Source organism: Micropterus dolomieu, linkage group LG17, assembly GCF_021292245.1.
Source record: "Micropterus dolomieu isolate WLL.071019.BEF.003 ecotype Adirondacks linkage group LG17, ASM2129224v1, whole genome shotgun sequence".
NCBI lineage: Eukaryota > Metazoa > Chordata > Actinopteri > Centrarchiformes > Centrarchidae > Micropterus > Micropterus dolomieu.
The window spans coordinates 10,682,735-10,699,148 of NC_060166.1; the positions used below are offsets into that span (position 1 = coordinate 10,682,735).

General features: G+C 42.4%; 3 protein-coding genes across 4 annotated transcripts; 1 reads left to right on the forward strand and 2 right to left on the reverse strand.

The window, feature by feature from the left end:
* On the reverse strand, positions 1–5,063 carry psma6l (proteasome 20S subunit alpha 6, like). The gene is made up of 7 exons (XM_046074242.1): positions 4,619–5,063; positions 4,020–4,114; positions 3,431–3,512; positions 2,951–3,106; positions 2,634–2,812; positions 2,218–2,312; positions 1–610 (listed from the first exon to the last, which is right to left on the reverse strand). The coding sequence occupies exons 1-7, from the start codon at positions 4,692–4,694 to the stop codon at positions 553–555; spliced, it is 741 nt and encodes a 246-aa protein (XP_045930198.1). The 5' UTR covers positions 4,695–5,063; the 3' UTR covers positions 1–552.
* LOC123986138 (inositol-tetrakisphosphate 1-kinase-like) lies at positions 4,411–9,528 on the forward strand. 2 transcript variants are annotated; one of them, XM_046074239.1, is made up of 10 exons: positions 4,411–5,230; positions 5,578–5,602; positions 6,285–6,401; positions 6,730–6,847; positions 6,936–7,037; positions 7,384–7,424; positions 7,511–7,676; positions 7,874–7,941; positions 8,362–8,524; positions 8,603–9,528. In XM_046074239.1, the coding sequence occupies exons 1-10, from the start codon at positions 5,148–5,150 to the stop codon at positions 8,797–8,799; spliced, it is 1,080 nt and encodes a 359-aa protein (XP_045930195.1). In that variant the 5' UTR covers positions 4,411–5,147; the 3' UTR covers positions 8,800–9,528. The 2 variants fall into 2 exon arrangements, with proteins under 2 accessions (XP_045930195.1, XP_045930196.1); XM_046074240.1 differs by having other exon boundaries at positions 7,571–7,676.
* LOC123986137 (vicilin-like seed storage protein At2g18540) lies at positions 9,006–16,060 on the reverse strand. The gene is made up of 6 exons (XM_046074238.1): positions 15,930–16,060; positions 13,643–13,683; positions 13,446–13,515; positions 13,087–13,152; positions 11,930–12,918; positions 9,006–10,815 (listed from the first exon to the last, which is right to left on the reverse strand). The coding sequence occupies exons 1-6, from the start codon at positions 15,973–15,975 to the stop codon at positions 10,747–10,749; spliced, it is 1,281 nt and encodes a 426-aa protein (XP_045930194.1). The 5' UTR covers positions 15,976–16,060; the 3' UTR covers positions 9,006–10,746.
* Positions 16,061–16,414: the final 354 nt, after the last annotated feature.

Genomic DNA, 16,414 nt, shown 5'->3' on the forward strand with positions numbered 1-16,414 from the left:
TTTATAGTCTTTTCTATTCAAATTTATTATGGTTTTAATGGGGTTCACAATAAGTATATTGGACATTTTTTATTTCAACTTTACAAGTGTGGAGCTGACCGCAAGGCTGGTGTTATAAACGTACAGTGTTTAATAACCATATGACAAATATTCTGTACACATCCAAACAAAATCAGCAGGAGTCATATGAGATAACCAGCATCCAAAAACATTTGTATTTCAAACATGGAAATATGTTGTGAAGTATTAAGATGGAAAGTGTTGTTTGTGTTGTTCACTGAAGATGGTTTTAATGTGCCAGATTGGACTTTAAACGTTGTGCTACTTGCGTTGGTATGCTAAACAAAAGAAAAGAGCCCAGAGGAAATGTCTGATGAAACACTTAGTTTCTCCTTCAGGTGTGCATGGTTAACCTCCCCAGACACACAACTAAAGATTGTGTACTTTTGTCTTCAGACGGTTGCTAACAGTGTTGTTAAATTGGGCTAATTCAAGCACAGTGAAAATGAAAATACTATGATGAATCACGGTCTGAAGTTTGTGAGGGCATCTTTACTCTCGTTCTGCTATGGCAACCAGGTGGGCTTCTATCTCTTCTTCCAACAGCGTCCTGCGGGAGGATGAGGGAAAAAAGGTAAAAAGGGATTAACAACTAGAGGAAAGAGGAATAAAATAAAGAATAAGGAGTGAAAAGAAATTAGGGCTCAATCGATATGGAAGTTTTTAGACTGATTTTGATATTTGAGGATTTTAAAATCCGAAATAAATTGGCCAATATTCTTTTCTTTCCTTCTTTTCAGAAACACAACATAAACAAATATTGTCCCTAACATTTGTTATGTGTAGTTACGAGACCTCACCAAGATAACATGACATAATGCAGTTTAAAGGGGCTAAATATAGTTTTTCAATATAATCACGTATTAATAAATCACATTTTCATTGCCTTATTGTCAATGGGCTCTAACATCACTTAGAAATGAAGCACACGCCTGTTTTCTCTGTTGCTTGGAACAGCCACTTTTCTGCTATTAACGTGAAGGAACTGGGTCGGGATGAAGCCCTGCGCAGGCTCCCGAACACCACAGCTAACAAAATGCAGTCCACTCACACCATAAAACAACCGCCTCCCAGCACAACACAGACTCCAATATAGACTCCACTTAAGGATACAAAACAACAATAAAGTTTTATGTGCCTGTCAGGCCAAACTGGAATCAGGTGCATTGCAATATATAATACAGTATGTAGTAGTAGAAACGTTACGGCTGTCCACATTACTTTACAAACGCGACCCTTATTACCCATATTTGTCTAACTGTCATAAAGTGTGACAACAATCTCATTATAATGTTCAGTCCAGCTCACTAACCGTTTCATTATCATTCAATCTATGTAAGTTAGATGTGTTGACATTGCTGAGCCTCCGGTGAAAGATACACTAATAGTAATTTTAGTTACTGAAAAGCAGACAGGCGAGCTAACGCAGTTGTATCACGCTAAATGCAGTAAATGTACCATTGTCATGTAACAAGCATGGATTAGTTCAACGTTAAGCTGATAAAAATTATTACTGTAGCGTTGCAGTGGGAGTTTACAGCATGCTGTGCGAAGCTGTCTCCCTGTCTGTCTATAGCCGCTGTCACACTGCCTTTTTTTTTCAGGAGTATTGTGCCAATATGCAGCTTGGTAGTAACAGAGCCTGAACATGTCTGTGTGAGAAGCCACAGCCCAGTCGGCATGCCAGTGTTTCTGCGTTTATTGCGGGATTTCTGTATGAAAGCGAATGTGTTTCGGATTATGCTCCCTCATACTGCTCATACATATTGTCCCTTCAAAAATAAACTCTTTTTATTGTTATAATATTACTTCGAACAAAAGTGCAGCTGATTATGCCAGCTGATTGCGGTGTTTGTGTGTTGCCACGCGGAGAGTTGCAGAGTGCCCTCTGGTGAACGAACTGTGCAATGACAACACTCTCACACACAACACTGAATGATCTGTCATCCATCTCTCTGTTTCTTTTTTAATTGTCATTTATGGGCTGTTATAAACACTGAATTATCTGCAATTAGCTTATATTGGGCTCTAAAAGAATTAAAGAATTAAAACCAAAACAAGAAAAAATACACAATAACGTAAAAAGATAACGCTTCCATCATCATTAGTGTAAATTCACTATACAACTCCTACAACTGTAGGTCGGAATGAAGATACCTGAACTTCGGATTTTCCTTGGTCACGACGCCGATTTCCAGCTCACTGGATTTGAAGTCCATGGACAGGACCGAGGACAGACATGATATAGCCAACTGGAAAGAAAGAAACGGAGGTGAGCAGCTGATCCAAGTGAAGGCAATGTTACAAACAAGTTAGTTACATTTATTAAATGTCAATCTTCAGAGGCCTTTTATATCAAGAAATATATATCAAGTGGACAGAGACGGGATCAGTTTAAGTGCAATCATCAGGACACACCGCTGTTAATTAATTTAGGTCTTTCGGTTACAGGAAGTTCCCACAGGAACCTTTATCGCGACCAGTCCACTCTTTCTTCCTTGGACTAGAAATTTACCATCTTGCTCAGTTTTCCATATTGTTTATGCAGCTCTGTTAACTAGGTTTCACTCTACCTGTACTGTCCTGTCGTGGGTCAGTTCAGGCTTTTTCTTCAGTTTCTTCTCCAGGTAGCTGTTGGCCTCTGTTTGTTTGGGCCCAACTGCTGTGGCTCTGAAGCCACAGTAGTAGCCTGCTGGGTCACATTTATACAGGACAGGACCCTGCTGGGGGTCCATAGCCAACATGATCATACCTGCGGAAGGGGAAGGAGAGAAAAAGGTTGGATGAAACAAGTTAAGAGAAAAACCTTCATCTTCACATCGTTATAAGGAAGACGTCACCTATTTAATGAGAATGTACTGTACAGTCATAAATCAAGCTCCCGACTCACAGCAGCCTAGGGGCCTCATTTCGGCATTTTGTGTGTAGACTTGGGAGATATCGGCCAACCTGCGACACAACACGTCAGCCATGATGTCATAACCAAACTTATATTTCCATTCTCCAGCCTCTACTCGTGCCCGGTGAACCTGGGAACGACTGTCCGCTGCAAAAGATAGAAGGGGGGGAGAATGCAGCTTCTTAACAATATTAATGTAATATAATATTCCAGACAGAGGTGTAATTACAGTAAACAGAGAAGAATGTCACTAGGACAATTAACAGAGTCTAATGCATCATAAACAGTATATTACACTATTGTCCACCAGTTGTTTATCATCCTTATTTAAAGGAACAAACAAGGCCAACTTTAGGTTATCTTAACCATGGTCACATTTGTTTGTGGTTATTAAATATCACAGTTACATGGGTTGTTTGTGTGTGTGTGTGTGTGTGTGTGTGTGTGTGTGTGTGTGTGCTGAATACTCACCAGTGTGCCCAGTCATTACACAGCCAATGCGAGGGGTTAGTTTGAACATATTGGTCACAGTGGAAGAGTCCAGCAGCTTGTCCTGCATTCAGGAGAAGTGAAGAGTGTCACGTCCAACTTACAAAATGACATTGTGCCGGCACACATCAATATGTCACTGTGCATGTGAAAATGTCAAATGTCAAATGTCAAATGTGTCTTGGACAATATTTGGCCCAAATTCTTCCATTATATGAATTTCATCTTACATAAAGCTTTGATACAACTATTTGACAATGCTGCTTGACCTCACTCATCCTTCATTATGATGATTAGACATTGAGACTGACAGGAGGAGATGGACAAAATACAACGTGGACTCTGTCCTTCTCCTGTGTGTAATAAGAGCTTGCTAAAACTAAAGTAGTGTCTGGCTTGGTAATGTGAGTACTGGCATTTTTACAGCAGCATCTTGTTCATATATTTGACCGCCAAGTCAGCAAAAAGCTGGAGTCATGACTCCTGTGAAGCTTCACTGTTTTGCTTGAACTCATATCATCATTATCCAAGTGAATATCTGTGTGTGTGTGTGTGTGTGTGTGTGTCTCACAGGTATTTTCTTTTGTGTCACCACCACCACGCTGTCTATCCCCCGGATCCCCACGGACGTCAACCCACTCTGGGAGATGGCTTTGAAGGCATACTCTAATGAAGAGGAGAAAGTTTTTATATAAAGTTTAAATTCTGTTCATCACTGGAGAACTGCATGTTTGCTCCTTCACCAACAACACATCAGTATTAAAAAAGACAACTTTCAGGAGCAAAGTAAAGTTAAGGTTAGCTCAACTGTTTCTGGGCTACACATAATGAACCTGACATTAACCTATACATTATGTAACCTGTGAAATAAAATCCAAAGTTAAATTTTACTTTATCATGGTGGAGTGTTTTAATAAAAATGTTTAACTTACATGTTTAAAAAGAGAAAACGTGGGTGAAAGTGTTGTTGCTAACTGCAATGCACCCAGACACAGCCGGACAAGCTAGCTTACTTTAGCTCCATAATGATATTTGTGTGTATTGTTAGTACTGTTTGTATTAACAGTAACGGTTAAGTTAGTAACTGTAAGTTGGAAAGGCAGAAGGCTTCTTTTGTGCATTAGCAAGTATTACCATGGACTAAAACAACGGGGAAAACGTCTCTCTTACCGACTTGGTAGAGGCGGCCCTCCGGTGAAAATATGGTGATGTGTCGGTCGAAACCTGCGTTTGAACCGCGGGACATTTTTTCTTCTCCTCGTGACCTCAGATGAACTTCACAGCGCTTAATGTGTCTTTATATTATTATTGGCCTGAATACTCGGCGATTCTTTCCTGTCTGACGGTCAGCAAATACAGAGCTGCATGTCTGTGCTGCAGGATAATGGAGTTACTTCCCGGAGAGATTTTTACTTTCTCTTTCAGTTATGTTTGATGAGTGAGGTGCAGCAGCTCCATGGCCGGCCTCGCTTCATTACAATAGGATGGCAGCAATAAGGAAGTCGGGAGACTTTACCGGCAGGACTGGCGCTGTCTCTTTTTCACGTGAGCACAAAAGACAGAGAGCACTTTTTAAAGACTCGTCAGCAGAAATAGTCGAGGGAGGGTTGAATGGAGAGTGAGGTATCTACTCAGACCCCCCTCTCTCTGTCTGTGGCTGCTGTCCCTGGCTGCTGGTGGCCTCCACACTCACAGCCAAATGTCAGGCCGCAGGGTTGGCTTCTATCTCAGCGATAAGAAACGCAGGAAGATGAACCTGGACGCATTTGCAGACTTCTGTGCGTAAGTTGATGTCGACTTTTTAATTCATTTTGAGCCCCTGATTATGTGTCTGGTGAACGTGAATGGGCCCCTGGGGACCCATAGCAAAATGAGGAAGGTATTTCTTTCATTTTATTTTAAAGCAATACAGATTATCTCCGTTAAGACGTGTAAGAATAGCTATTGTAACAGCACCCTCACTAGTGTACACAGTTGTGCCATTCTTTATCAGCAGCAATGGAAATCATCTGTCCATATGAGCCTTTATTGCCACACAGAAACATTCATTGTCAGCCCTGTTTGACATCAGATGACTCCTGTGTAATCATCACCAGTAATATATAAACATTTCAGTATTTGTCCTGCAGGGTCCATGGAGTGGAAGTGGTGGAGGTAAGTGTTTTCCTTCACCAATAAAACCATAAAGATAAATAAAATAAGGAAGAAATGTCAAGCCTGTGGTGAAAAGTGAGGACTAGTATTTGCCATGTCTTAAGGCTGTAACTTTCGACCCTGTGTGTGTGTGTGTGTGTGTGTGTGTGTACACATATAGCATGCTGCCATTTTACTCCAAAAGGTTGAGCATTACAGCTGAAGTATGACATAGTGACAGTAGTTTGGGAAACACTGTGCACCCACAGACACCCACGTGTGACATCTACAGATGTCCACAACTTTAGTAATCCATGTCACAGCCACCTGCAGCCCCCTCCTACAATCTGCTTTTAGCAGAACAGTGAACAAGGGCTGCCTGATTGTAACTGCTCAGACATTTAACTGCATGTGAATATCTATGCAGACCAATAATGATTTCACCTTCCCCCACATTTTACTTGAGTGAATATCATGAAAAGTCAAATTACAATAAACAAGGAGATAATTGCAGAGAGGAACCTCAATCAGCCTCTGTACTGCATTTAAAATTGTCTGACTCTGCCGTGTGTACATTATTATACAGAATGTCTTTCACATACATTCCCAAACATTACTCAGAGATAGGCAGTAAGAAAGTATCAGGTACTCTAGTTGGACACATCCACTGCATAGGATTGTAAAAGTGTTTTTTCTCTCTCAGATTGACCTCACACAGCCACTGGTGGGGCCCTTCGACGTCATCATTCACAAGCTGTCTGATGTCATCGTGGAGGCTGAGCATGACAGCCAGTCGCAGCAGCTCCTTGCCAACTTCCAGGTAAGGCCGCGTTGTGAAAGAACCAAGTTTTCTGCATCTGTCCTAAATAATCCAGTCAGAACATAAAGGATGATTGTTTTTAGCTGGTGCTGCTGGAAGAGTGGGAGAATGGACCACTGACTGGACAAAGTGGAACAAAAATACAGTTTTTGTATTTGTGTGAAATGCAAGCAGAGGAATATGTACACCCTGTCTGTATGTGCTGCACTGAGGCTTTTTTTGTAAGGAATATGGATTGTTTATCCAACTCTATGCTTGTAAATGAGTAATTATTCAGTCATTCATGCTGGAGGTGAGATGATTTCTCTTTCTGTCTTTTACATGACAGAGCTATGTGTCAGCTCATCCCAGGACAGTTCTTCTGGACCCCCTGCCTGCCATGACCCAGCTACTAGACCGCTTTGCCTCTTATCGGATCATGAGCAAGCTGCAGAGTTCGCTCCGAGGTGAACTGCAGCTTCAGAGTGTGTATTGTAGTTCGCTGTTGCTTGAAGGTATTAACGCCTGCCTTTCCTATTATATTCTGTTCAACAGACTGGTGCATCTGCAGTCCTCCTTACCTAGAGGTCCACAGTGCCAGTGGCCTGTCATCCATTCAGCAGGCTGTGATGAGCCAAGGCCTAAGCTTTCCTCTCAGTCAGTTCACTCCCTGTCTATCTGTGTCCTTTTAGTTCTTTACGGATTTCATTCTTATATTTCAACTTCATAAGTTAAGAATGTTTAAATGAACTTTAAAGTAATCCCTTTTCAGCTTCTCTGTGTCTGTAAGTGAAGCCTAAAAACTCATCTGCAGAACTTTGGACGGTATTATTCAGATTATATGGGAGCAGATTTGTGGTCAGTGGTGTGTCAATTCTCCAAAGGTTTCTCAGGTTATCGTGGTTCTCACACTGCTGAATCCATCATCATTCTGTCCTTTTTGTTTCGTCATGAAGTATGACAGGACTCACAACAACTTCCTGTTTTTCTTCGTTGACCCCAGTTTGTAAAACCCGAGGGGCACATGGCTTGCTTTCTCATGAGGTGAGTGCTTTAGCTTGAAAATTACACATGTTTGTTTGTTTCTCTCTCTGTTTATTTCATGTCTGTGCAATATCGGTGTACTGCAGATGTCTCTGATCTTCAGTGCGAGGAGTCTGGCTGATATCCATCCTCCCTGTGTGCTCCAGAGCTTCATCAACCACGGAGCTGTTCTGCACAAGGTGTTTGTGGTAGGAGACAGACACTTCTGCGTAGAGAGGCCCTCACTCAAGAACTTCCTCTCCGGTCCCTGTGGTCAGTCTTCACCAGACCCCCCAAAAAAGAAGATATCCTTTTCTTAGATAGATATTCCTTACCTTCCCATTTCTGTCTCCTGCCATGTATTGTCCTGTCATGCCATGTGCTGTTGTGTCTTGCTCTCACCTATGTTGCGCTCCCTTGTTTTTTTGTTCCCTGTATGCACTCCGATTGGGATTTCTCTCTGTCTCCAGACAGGAAGACCATCTTCTTCAATAGCCATCAGGTGTCCAAGCCTGAGTCAAGCTCTGATCTCACAGCAGTAAGTAGTACAAGTGGGATACAAGTATTTGTAACAACAACAACATACTCATGAACTACTGTATGCATCAAACTAATAATCTCCAGTATTTGAAAATGCCTTCCCTATATTTCCTGAAATTCTTTCAGATGAAGTCAGAAATGAAGTAATTCTTTTTTAACAAAGGCACTACATTGTATTATATTTTATATTATTATATAAACTTGTCCCCAATTTTCCTACATTGATATCCTAACCCAAGTGCTATATAATATATTTGCAAAACAATAATAAGCATTAATAAGTAATAAGAGTGCTAAAAAGGCACACATACAGCTTGTAAATGGTAAATGGCTTCTAAATGTACACTCAGACCCCCAACCATTTGTCACCTGACTAGGCTGAAATCCACCCTAAAAAATTGTCCTCCTGTTCTCCAAGCTGGATGAGCAGATGCCGTGCCCGCCTCCTCCCAGCTCTGAGGCCGTGGCCGCCCTGGTGAGAGAGCTCCGAGTTCAGCTTGGCATGGCTCTTTTTGGCGTGGACATCATCATCAACATACACACACACACTCTCACCGTTATCGACATCAACATCTTCCCAGGTACGGCAGCTGTACAGACGCACACACACGGACACACACAGACATGCCAATGTTCTGATACACTCTTCCCTCTTTCAGGCTATGAGGGAGTGCCCCAGTTTTTCTCCTGTCTGCTCAGCCACATTGAGTCAGTGTTGGACAAACAGACCTCCGATGGCCCCCAGGCTACTGGCTCTTCTGAGTCAACACAGACTACAGGTGGTCCATCTGCTGCCTGCTCACCTCAGGAACAGATCGTGGACTGTACTGCTTCGTCAGCTTCTCAGGACAAGTAAAGCACTAGTTTTTACACTGACCTAACTCAGCTGTTTTCAAGACTTTGTGTTCAATTGTAAGAAGATATTTATTTGTAATTTGTAACATGACTTGATCTTAAACTGTATCTCCTGTAAATCACACTAATGATGTTGCTGCAGCTGTAATGTGCTGTAAGTGATTCTGCTCTTTTTACAAGTCGACAAACCAAACGGACGACACAAACTGGTTTAATACACTTTCCGTTTATTGATTGACAGGTAGCATAGAAGATACAGCAGGCACAAAATACAGCACTCTGATTGGTCAGTAATATTACAAATGGTGTTTTTGTTGTCATTTTTTTCCCTGTTCGAAATGTCCTCTGTGCCCTTATGTCACCCCCAACACACACACAGACATTTCCTACGTCTGTCTTGCTCGTTTGTAATATACATTTTGTGGAAAGATTTTGCACTTCTATAGAAAAAGAAAACTACAGTACATTAATTTTTCATTTATTCTCAAGTGAACAAATATCTCATCTTTGGAATAGACAGCAATGAGCCCATCAGTGTTGACTGATCACGCGTGTGTTATTACTACGGGTTTACACAAGGTGACCGGCTTCTTTGCCAGAGTTCAAACACAACAATGTATTGTAAATCTTGGCTGTGTAGAAAAAGATAGATTATATCTGTTATGTGAGTACTATATGATGCACTTTGATTACACATTTAAATACAAGAAATAAATCATCATTTGGCTAATTATTGCATTCACATGTGCTGTAGTCTATTTTGCCTTATTGCAGATAAGTGGGCCTCCAATGGTAACCCTGTTAATCCTGCACTGTGTATTTCTACCCAGTGTCCTCTTGGGGGCGCTGTTGCTTCATATTTCCTTTGACCTTGGCTTGCAGACCATATCTGATATATACATAAATGACATGACAACCATGAAAACTGTGATGTAACACTACTGAGCATTTACCAAACAACAACAAAATGGCTTTAGTGTCTCCCTCTTCCTCTCGACTCCTCCTTGGCTTGTTAAGATAAGAGTGCAAAGCTGGCTGAGAACCTGAAGTGACACTTTTAGACCTTGTAAGCTTGTAAGTACATCGTGTCCTGTGGCCACACACTAACCACGCTCGAGGCAAACTTTAACATCTGACACCCGTGTCAGCGTGCAGAAGTTAAGCACTAATCAACTTCCTCTGTGTTTTGTTTTTGTCACCCTGGTTCATCACAAACAGTCTGGTTTTAACAGTGCGAGAGCCAAATGAATCTCTGTTTCTACTTCATCATCAAAGAAACGAAGAGGAAATAATCTCTTACTCCTGTGTACAAATATTAGTAATGCATATTGTTAACAGTCAGAACAGCAGGAACAGCTTACACAGTTAATCAATTATTGCACAAAATATATATTGAAATACACATTACTAGTAGGGAATCTGTTTTTCCCATCATGAACACATCAAGGATGATACCTTCAGAGACAAGAAGCACTGCTTGCCAATATTCATGACTCAGATTTAAAAGATGATGGTGTTTGTGTGGATGGCAATCTGCAGTCAAAAATAACATTTGAATAAAAGTGCTGAATGCTTTGCATCCTGGTGGTTTACAACTGAGGTGAACCTGTCTATCTTACAAACAGCATTTACAGGTACCGAGACAGGGACACACCGGAGGACACAAAGATCTTTCAGATTCTCTAGAAAAATGCGTCTCTTTTTCCTTATTCAAATGAGCGTTGAGGAAACGGTGACAATCTTTTCCAGGCAATCTAAAAGCAGAAATGAAACAACAGTATGTACAGTTTCTACTAATGTCCATTTACAGATTCACATCTGAAGACATTTCTCTGAGTGCTGTGGGGATTTGAAGGCTATAAAATGGAAAATGCGTGAGCTGAATGTGTGACTGTGATCGCAACAACGGGTTTTGTCAGTCTGCTGCGTGTGCTTGTGCTTGTGTGTCTTATCCTCTGCGAAGCTCCCTCAGCTCTGCAGCAACTTTGCGCAACTCTGCTTCAATCTCCAGCAGCTCCTGTGGACGGAAACATGCCAGTGCTTCAGGTTACAGCTCGCACATGGTACATATACAATATGAATCGACAGGGTAAAAACTATAAAATAGATCCTCTCTATAATATGGCTGGTAAATATGAAGGAGCGCCTCCAAGACCTCTCATCTTAAGAGAGAGCAGAATTCTGGGTATGAGTCTGCTAATTTTGTTGTTACTGGTGAGCCTAGGCCAGCGGTTTTCAAAGTCTGAGACCGTGGCCCTCAACTCGGACAAAGTTTTGGGAAAAGGTGCCCCTCTAGTTTAGTTTCCCTCAATTCCTGGATTCCTGTGGGATCATGATTATGTTATTAAGTTAGCTTAATATTGCTGTTTGATGAAACTTCAGGCTACACCAAATACATTTTAAAAGAAGCCAAATCACACACATGTAGGCTATTCTATGAGATCCTCTTTTGATAACTAATTTAATATTGTTTCACTTCCATTCACTGAGCCTCCCTTGAAACAGTTTGGAGCCCCCTTGGGGAGGCTCGACTCGCACCTTGAAAACCTCTGGCCTAGGCTAATGAAACTTTGTAAAGGGTGTACATTTCAGAGTAATTATTATTATTATTACTATTATCATTTTTATTCAGCTTTATCCAGAGGATTCCAACATGATTCAGAGCCAGCAATCTTCAAGCAGACAAACACTTATACTGTTTACATTTTGACATCCATCCATCAACACTGAGATGGACACATTTTGTTTTCTGTTTAATTTTATTTATTGTGGTTACAGAGTGTACTGCATAAATATAACAGGATCAGTAATGCTACATAAAAAAAGCCTGCACACCCAATATTTTTTTTGCATTCAACACGAAGAAAGGGTGAACAAGGGGCTACTTTATTTTGTGGGCCGTATACCCTGGACTTTTGACTGACAGGTGATGTTCGAGACACTAATAAATTGTTACTACGTTATTCTCTATCCTCTTATTGTTTCCACCTGTGCTTACGGTAGATATTTGTCATGGTACAGGTACACAGTAAGTATTTCAGTATTACCACATACTAAATAATTACACTATAGTGTGTTGGCTCTCGTATAAAGTGTCAATACAAACAGCCATATTATTTGCACCATCTCACCTCCCCTTCATCTTCTTCGGCGTCACCCTCCTCGTCGTCTTCCTCCTCGCGCCCCTCCTCATCCTCTCTGACGTATTCATCCTCATCCTCATCGTCCTCCTCTTCCTCATCCTTGTACCTCTCCCGCTCAAACTGCTGCGTGGCTTCATCACTCGCTTTCTCCATCACCCTCTTCTGCTGCGGCTCTTTCATCTCCGCCGCCTCCTCCCTCTTCTCCACTTCGTTCTGTGCTTTCCCGTCACGCTCCTTTTCTACGTCGCCCTCCTCCTTCACGCTCGTCTCCTCCGCTGCCCTTTCATCCACGCCGCCCTCTTTCTTCCCGCCCGGCGTCTCCTGCTCCTGCACCCGTTTCATCTTCCTGACGAGTTCTTCCAGCTCCTCCTGCTTCTCCTTCCTCTCCCTCTCCTGCTCTGGTTTTCTCTTGCTGTCCTGCTCCTCCAGCAGCTCCTTGAGCTCCTTCTCCACCTTCTCCTTCTCTACCATGAGCTCCACCTCGTTCTTCCTCCTCTCTTCCATCCTCTGTTTCTCCAAGTCCTCCTCTGTTTCTCCCTCCGTCTTTTTGTCCTCCTTTTCCTTATTTTCCTCCACGTCTGCCATCGGCTCTGTTCCAGGGCCTTTCTGGATCTCCCTCTCTTTCACCACCTCATAGCGTTTCTTCTTCAGCTCTTTCAGCAGTTCTTTGAGCTCGTCATCATTCTTCTCCTCCTTCCCTTTCTTGGTGATCTCTTCAGCTAGCAGCTCCTCAAGCTCCTTGGCTCTCTCCTCTTCATTTTCCCTCCCTGTGTCATCGACCCGTGGCTCCTCCATCATCTTCTCCTTGGTGGCATTTCCCTCTGTCTTGTCTTCTGTCTTTCCCTCAGTCTTTTTTGCAAGGTCGGTCACGTCTCTCTCCTCCTTCGCTTCCTCACCTCTCTGCTCGAAGTCGCTCTCATCGTCAGCCAAGTTGTACTCATATCGCTCCCTCTCATCGTCTCGCTCCCTTTCTCTCTCTGCCAACAGTCAGATTGCAATGGTCAGTGCCATCAAGTGAAGACATCACTTTTCTCACAGCAGACCTTTATATCACTCCAAGAAACATTTATTAAACCCCTAAAGTCTTAACCAAAGACGTGTTTTCTAGCACTGAACAGTGTGTTACAACGTGAACTTGTGCGTACCATCACCAGCCAGCGTCTGCAGCTCCCTGAGCAGACCCTGATGTCTTTGCACTTCATCAAGTTCCTCTGCAAAAACAATGAGACACAACTCTTAAAAACAATAGCACACCAAAACAAAAAGAAGTGCCGAATAGAGTATCTACAAATGTAACTCTGTAGATGCTCACAAGTCTTTACACAACAAGAGAAATGTGTCTAAACACAAAATTACAGTAGTTGACTATCTTACATTTTCATGTAACGTTAAATTGACGTTTATTCTATAAAATGTGAGAAAGTAGTGGAAAATGCCCATCACAGTTCAGTTGTTTTGTCCTACCAACAGCCTAAAACCCCTAAATGTTAATTAGAGATGTCACCTGCTAGCTGTGGGCCACACTCATGTTGTGACCCGTCTTCGTTCAGAGTCTCCTGAATAATACATTCAACCTAAGGACATAAAAAAAACCCCACACACAATCACTGATCGAGTTATTAAAAGGTATATATATAGTATACACAGTATATACTGTATTATGCTGAAAGATAGAGGAGATAAAAAGAACTTGCTTCTGACCTTTGCATTATCAAGGGGTGAGGTTACTGGCCGGCTTCCCACTGAGGCACAAAACAAGGAGGGAGATACAGAGAGAGTAGGGAGAGCGATAGGGTGTGAGCGAGAATGGGAACACAAATCAATATATTTAGAATTTCAGCGAAAACTGCTGCAAACTACACAGAGCAGCACATTGTTTACTTAGCATTGGTAAGTCCTGCATGTGGCGTGGGTGGAGCTGTTCCCTCATTAAGGTAAGCACAGTTACCCTGGTAAAGCGACACAGCAAAGAAGCTTAACCCCATCTCCCTCTCTCTCCGGGATGCAGATATTCCCAAAGGCTTTAGCTCACAGGTAGCTTCCCACCAGGCCTAAATCAGTCACCGATCATTAAAGGCACACTAAGCGGCGCCATCTGTGCCTTTTCTCACGGAGCTACATTGCATTGAACAAGGACAGTACAGATCACAATCCATGTTCAGCCTGCAGCCTGAGAACTTTTCCTGTTATTGTTATGTATTGGGTGCAAGGACTAGCTGAGGTACAACATGTCATGCTACACAATTACTGCACCTTCATTTAGTCATGAATCTAAGTGTGAGCCCAGAATTTTCCGGCCAATGTAGAAACATGTGTCTGTTTTCTGTCCACATTTTAAATGTATGCAATTCATGATCATAAACTCAATACATCTCAAAGCTGAGATTCTAAATAATTTAAACAGTCAACCATTCACTTCAGGCTTTTTGTGTTGTGTGCAGTTATTTCAACTTGTCAACTCAACACACTGGTGTTGCTTTAGTTGACTTGAGAAGACATGTTCTTGAGATGTTTTGATGAAAAATTTGATTTATAGTAATCTAACCCAGCCTCACGTTTGAATCCCTTATGACCCAAACTAATGACTAAAGTTACATAAACTTGCTCCCTTAACACATGTAGAAGCTGTGTGTTTCCTCTAAACTCTGTGGCGTGTGTCAGCACAAAGTCAGATCAGTACAAATCAGGATCAATGGGATTAATTGATAACTTGGCCACTGTTGAACCCCCTACAGACACGTGAGCCGCCTACAGTTTGGCCCTGTAATGTTCTGCATGTCCATGTGATGGTGTGGGTGTGTGTGTGTGTGTGTGTGTGTGTGTGTGTGTGTGTGTTTGTGTGCGCCCTTTCCAATTTCCAATTACCACACTGTCTAAGCTGGGACACCCTGGCCCCATAATTAAGCTGTGATCTGGATATTATTGACAGGTACTGCTGCCCATGGGCCCATGGTCAAAATTCAGAAATCAAAAGGTCTGCACAGGTCAAGAGGCTGCAGTTTATCTGATAAATTCAGCTCCAAACGGTTGCCATGACTAAAAACTGGAGCCACAGCTGAGTCAGGAATATAAGCACCTATAGGGGCTGAGAGATATTTACTTCTCTTGGCATTTCATTGACATCAAGCTACAGTCAGTGGTAGCCTACAGTAAGGTTGTTTTACCTACAACTGCTGGTTCTGTGGCGAAATCTATCTTTTTTTTTAATGCAGGCTGTATAGCTGTACTTGTGAGGTTTGACAGTTATTGCCTTCGCTCACTGCGACAGCCAAATAGAAGTTAAACCCACAGACAGTTGGCAGTCTGCTCTATGTGGGTTATCGCCTGTGTTACTGCATAACACTGCGCGTAACGCCACTGCAGACTAATATTTACCCTAATTTTGTACGCATGTCTCAGTGGGAGGCAGACTCCCCTCTAAACCTCACACCGTATTCCTGACACTTATTTTAAGTCATTAACACGTTTTCGCAGCAGCGTCGCCGTGCAGCACGCGCACACGCACGCTGTTCCGCTCACCTGTGCGGAGCTTTAATTCGCATTAATGGTGTTCAAGAGGACTCTCTGGGGTCAGTAAAAAGTCAAATATGCCTTTGTTTAAAATATCCATCCCAACAGCATCTTCAGTCAGCAGACAGAAACATAAGGTGGGCGCATATTATGTAACAACGCTTTTGTTTAGCCTATTAACGGGTCTAAAGCCCCGAGGCTTTCGCCGTTAGCATACACCTTTGGTCACCTCCATAAAGAAGCCTGCAATTATAACGCATCTAGTTTCGTCTGTTTATAGCCTTCCACAAAGCTGGTTTTATGCCGGTAAAAAGAATGACAAAGGCAGCAGTGTGTGAAAGATGAGCCTCGTCTCCGACGCAGCCTGCTGAGAGCTTACTCGCATTTTGTACCGTCATTTCAAACTGACCGCTCAACACACACACACACACACACACACACACACTGTCGCTGTTTAATAAACGTGATGAATGCTTACCTCCGACGGCAGCCCAAAGAAAAACTGCGGTTATCAGAATTCCCATAGGATCCGAGAAGTCAGGTTCCTGCAGGAGATAACCTTGAAAATAACGGGCTGGATCTTCTTCACACACCCGCCGAGCGAGGTGGAGCCGAGCAACGAGTGTGTATGTGTGTGTGTGTGTGTGTGTCTGTGTGTGTGTCTGTGTGTGGTGTCAGGTGACTGAGTCCAGATCAAAGCCCAAGTCCTGTTAAGGTGCCACAGATGTCAGGTGGTCTTCCTGTAAGTTACTAACTGCAGATTAACAAATTGTGGGAGGGTGCGCATAACATGTGTCTCAGGTGTAACGTTATTAAAATCAGGTCCGCGGCCCATTTGGAGTGCTTAAGTGGTATAAAAGTAGCTACATACAATTTAACACATCAAACTTCTCTGTAATTCCCCAAATCCTATTTAATATGCCCGGTGAGAATACTAAAAGCTGAATTTGGTAGGTCCATGTA

What these genes read in the sequence shown, in the direction of transcription:
- psma6l (XM_046074242.1), bottom strand. Translation starts at nt 4,694, where the DNA reads ATGTCCCGCGGTTCAAACGCAGGTTTCGACCGACACATCACCATATTT. An exon ending in TGACACAAAAGAAAATACCT is followed by an intron (nt 3,513 to 4,019) that starts GTGAGACACACA and finishes TCCTGAATGCAG; the next exon opens with GACAAGCTGCTGGACTCTTC. An exon ending in AAGGAAAATCCGAAGTTCAG is followed by an intron (nt 611 to 2,217) that starts GTATCTTCATTC and finishes ATCCTCCCGCAG; the next exon opens with GACGCTGTTGGAAGAAGAGA.
- LOC123986138 (XM_046074239.1), top strand. Translation starts at nt 5,148, where the DNA reads ATGTCAGGCCGCAGGGTTGGCTTCTATCTCAGCGATAAGAAACGCAGG. An exon ending in GCTGCAGAGTTCGCTCCGAG is followed by an intron (nt 6,848 to 6,935) that starts GTGAACTGCAGC and finishes TCTGTTCAACAG; the next exon opens with ACTGGTGCATCTGCAGTCCT. An exon ending in CAAGCTCTGATCTCACAGCA is followed by an intron (nt 7,942 to 8,361) that starts GTAAGTAGTACA and finishes CTGTTCTCCAAG; the next exon opens with CTGGATGAGCAGATGCCGTG.
- LOC123986137 (XM_046074238.1), bottom strand. Translation starts at nt 15,975, where the DNA reads ATGGGAATTCTGATAACCGCAGTTTTTCTTTGGGCTGCCGTCGGAG. An exon ending in TCTTTGGGCTGCCGTCGGAG is followed by an intron (nt 13,684 to 15,929) that starts GTAAGCATTCAT and finishes TTTGTGCCTCAG; the next exon opens with TGGGAAGCCGGCCAGTAACC. An exon ending in GTGTGGCCCACAGCTAGCAG is followed by an intron (nt 13,153 to 13,445) that starts GTGACATCTCTA and finishes TTGTTTTTGCAG; the next exon opens with AGGAACTTGATGAAGTGCAA.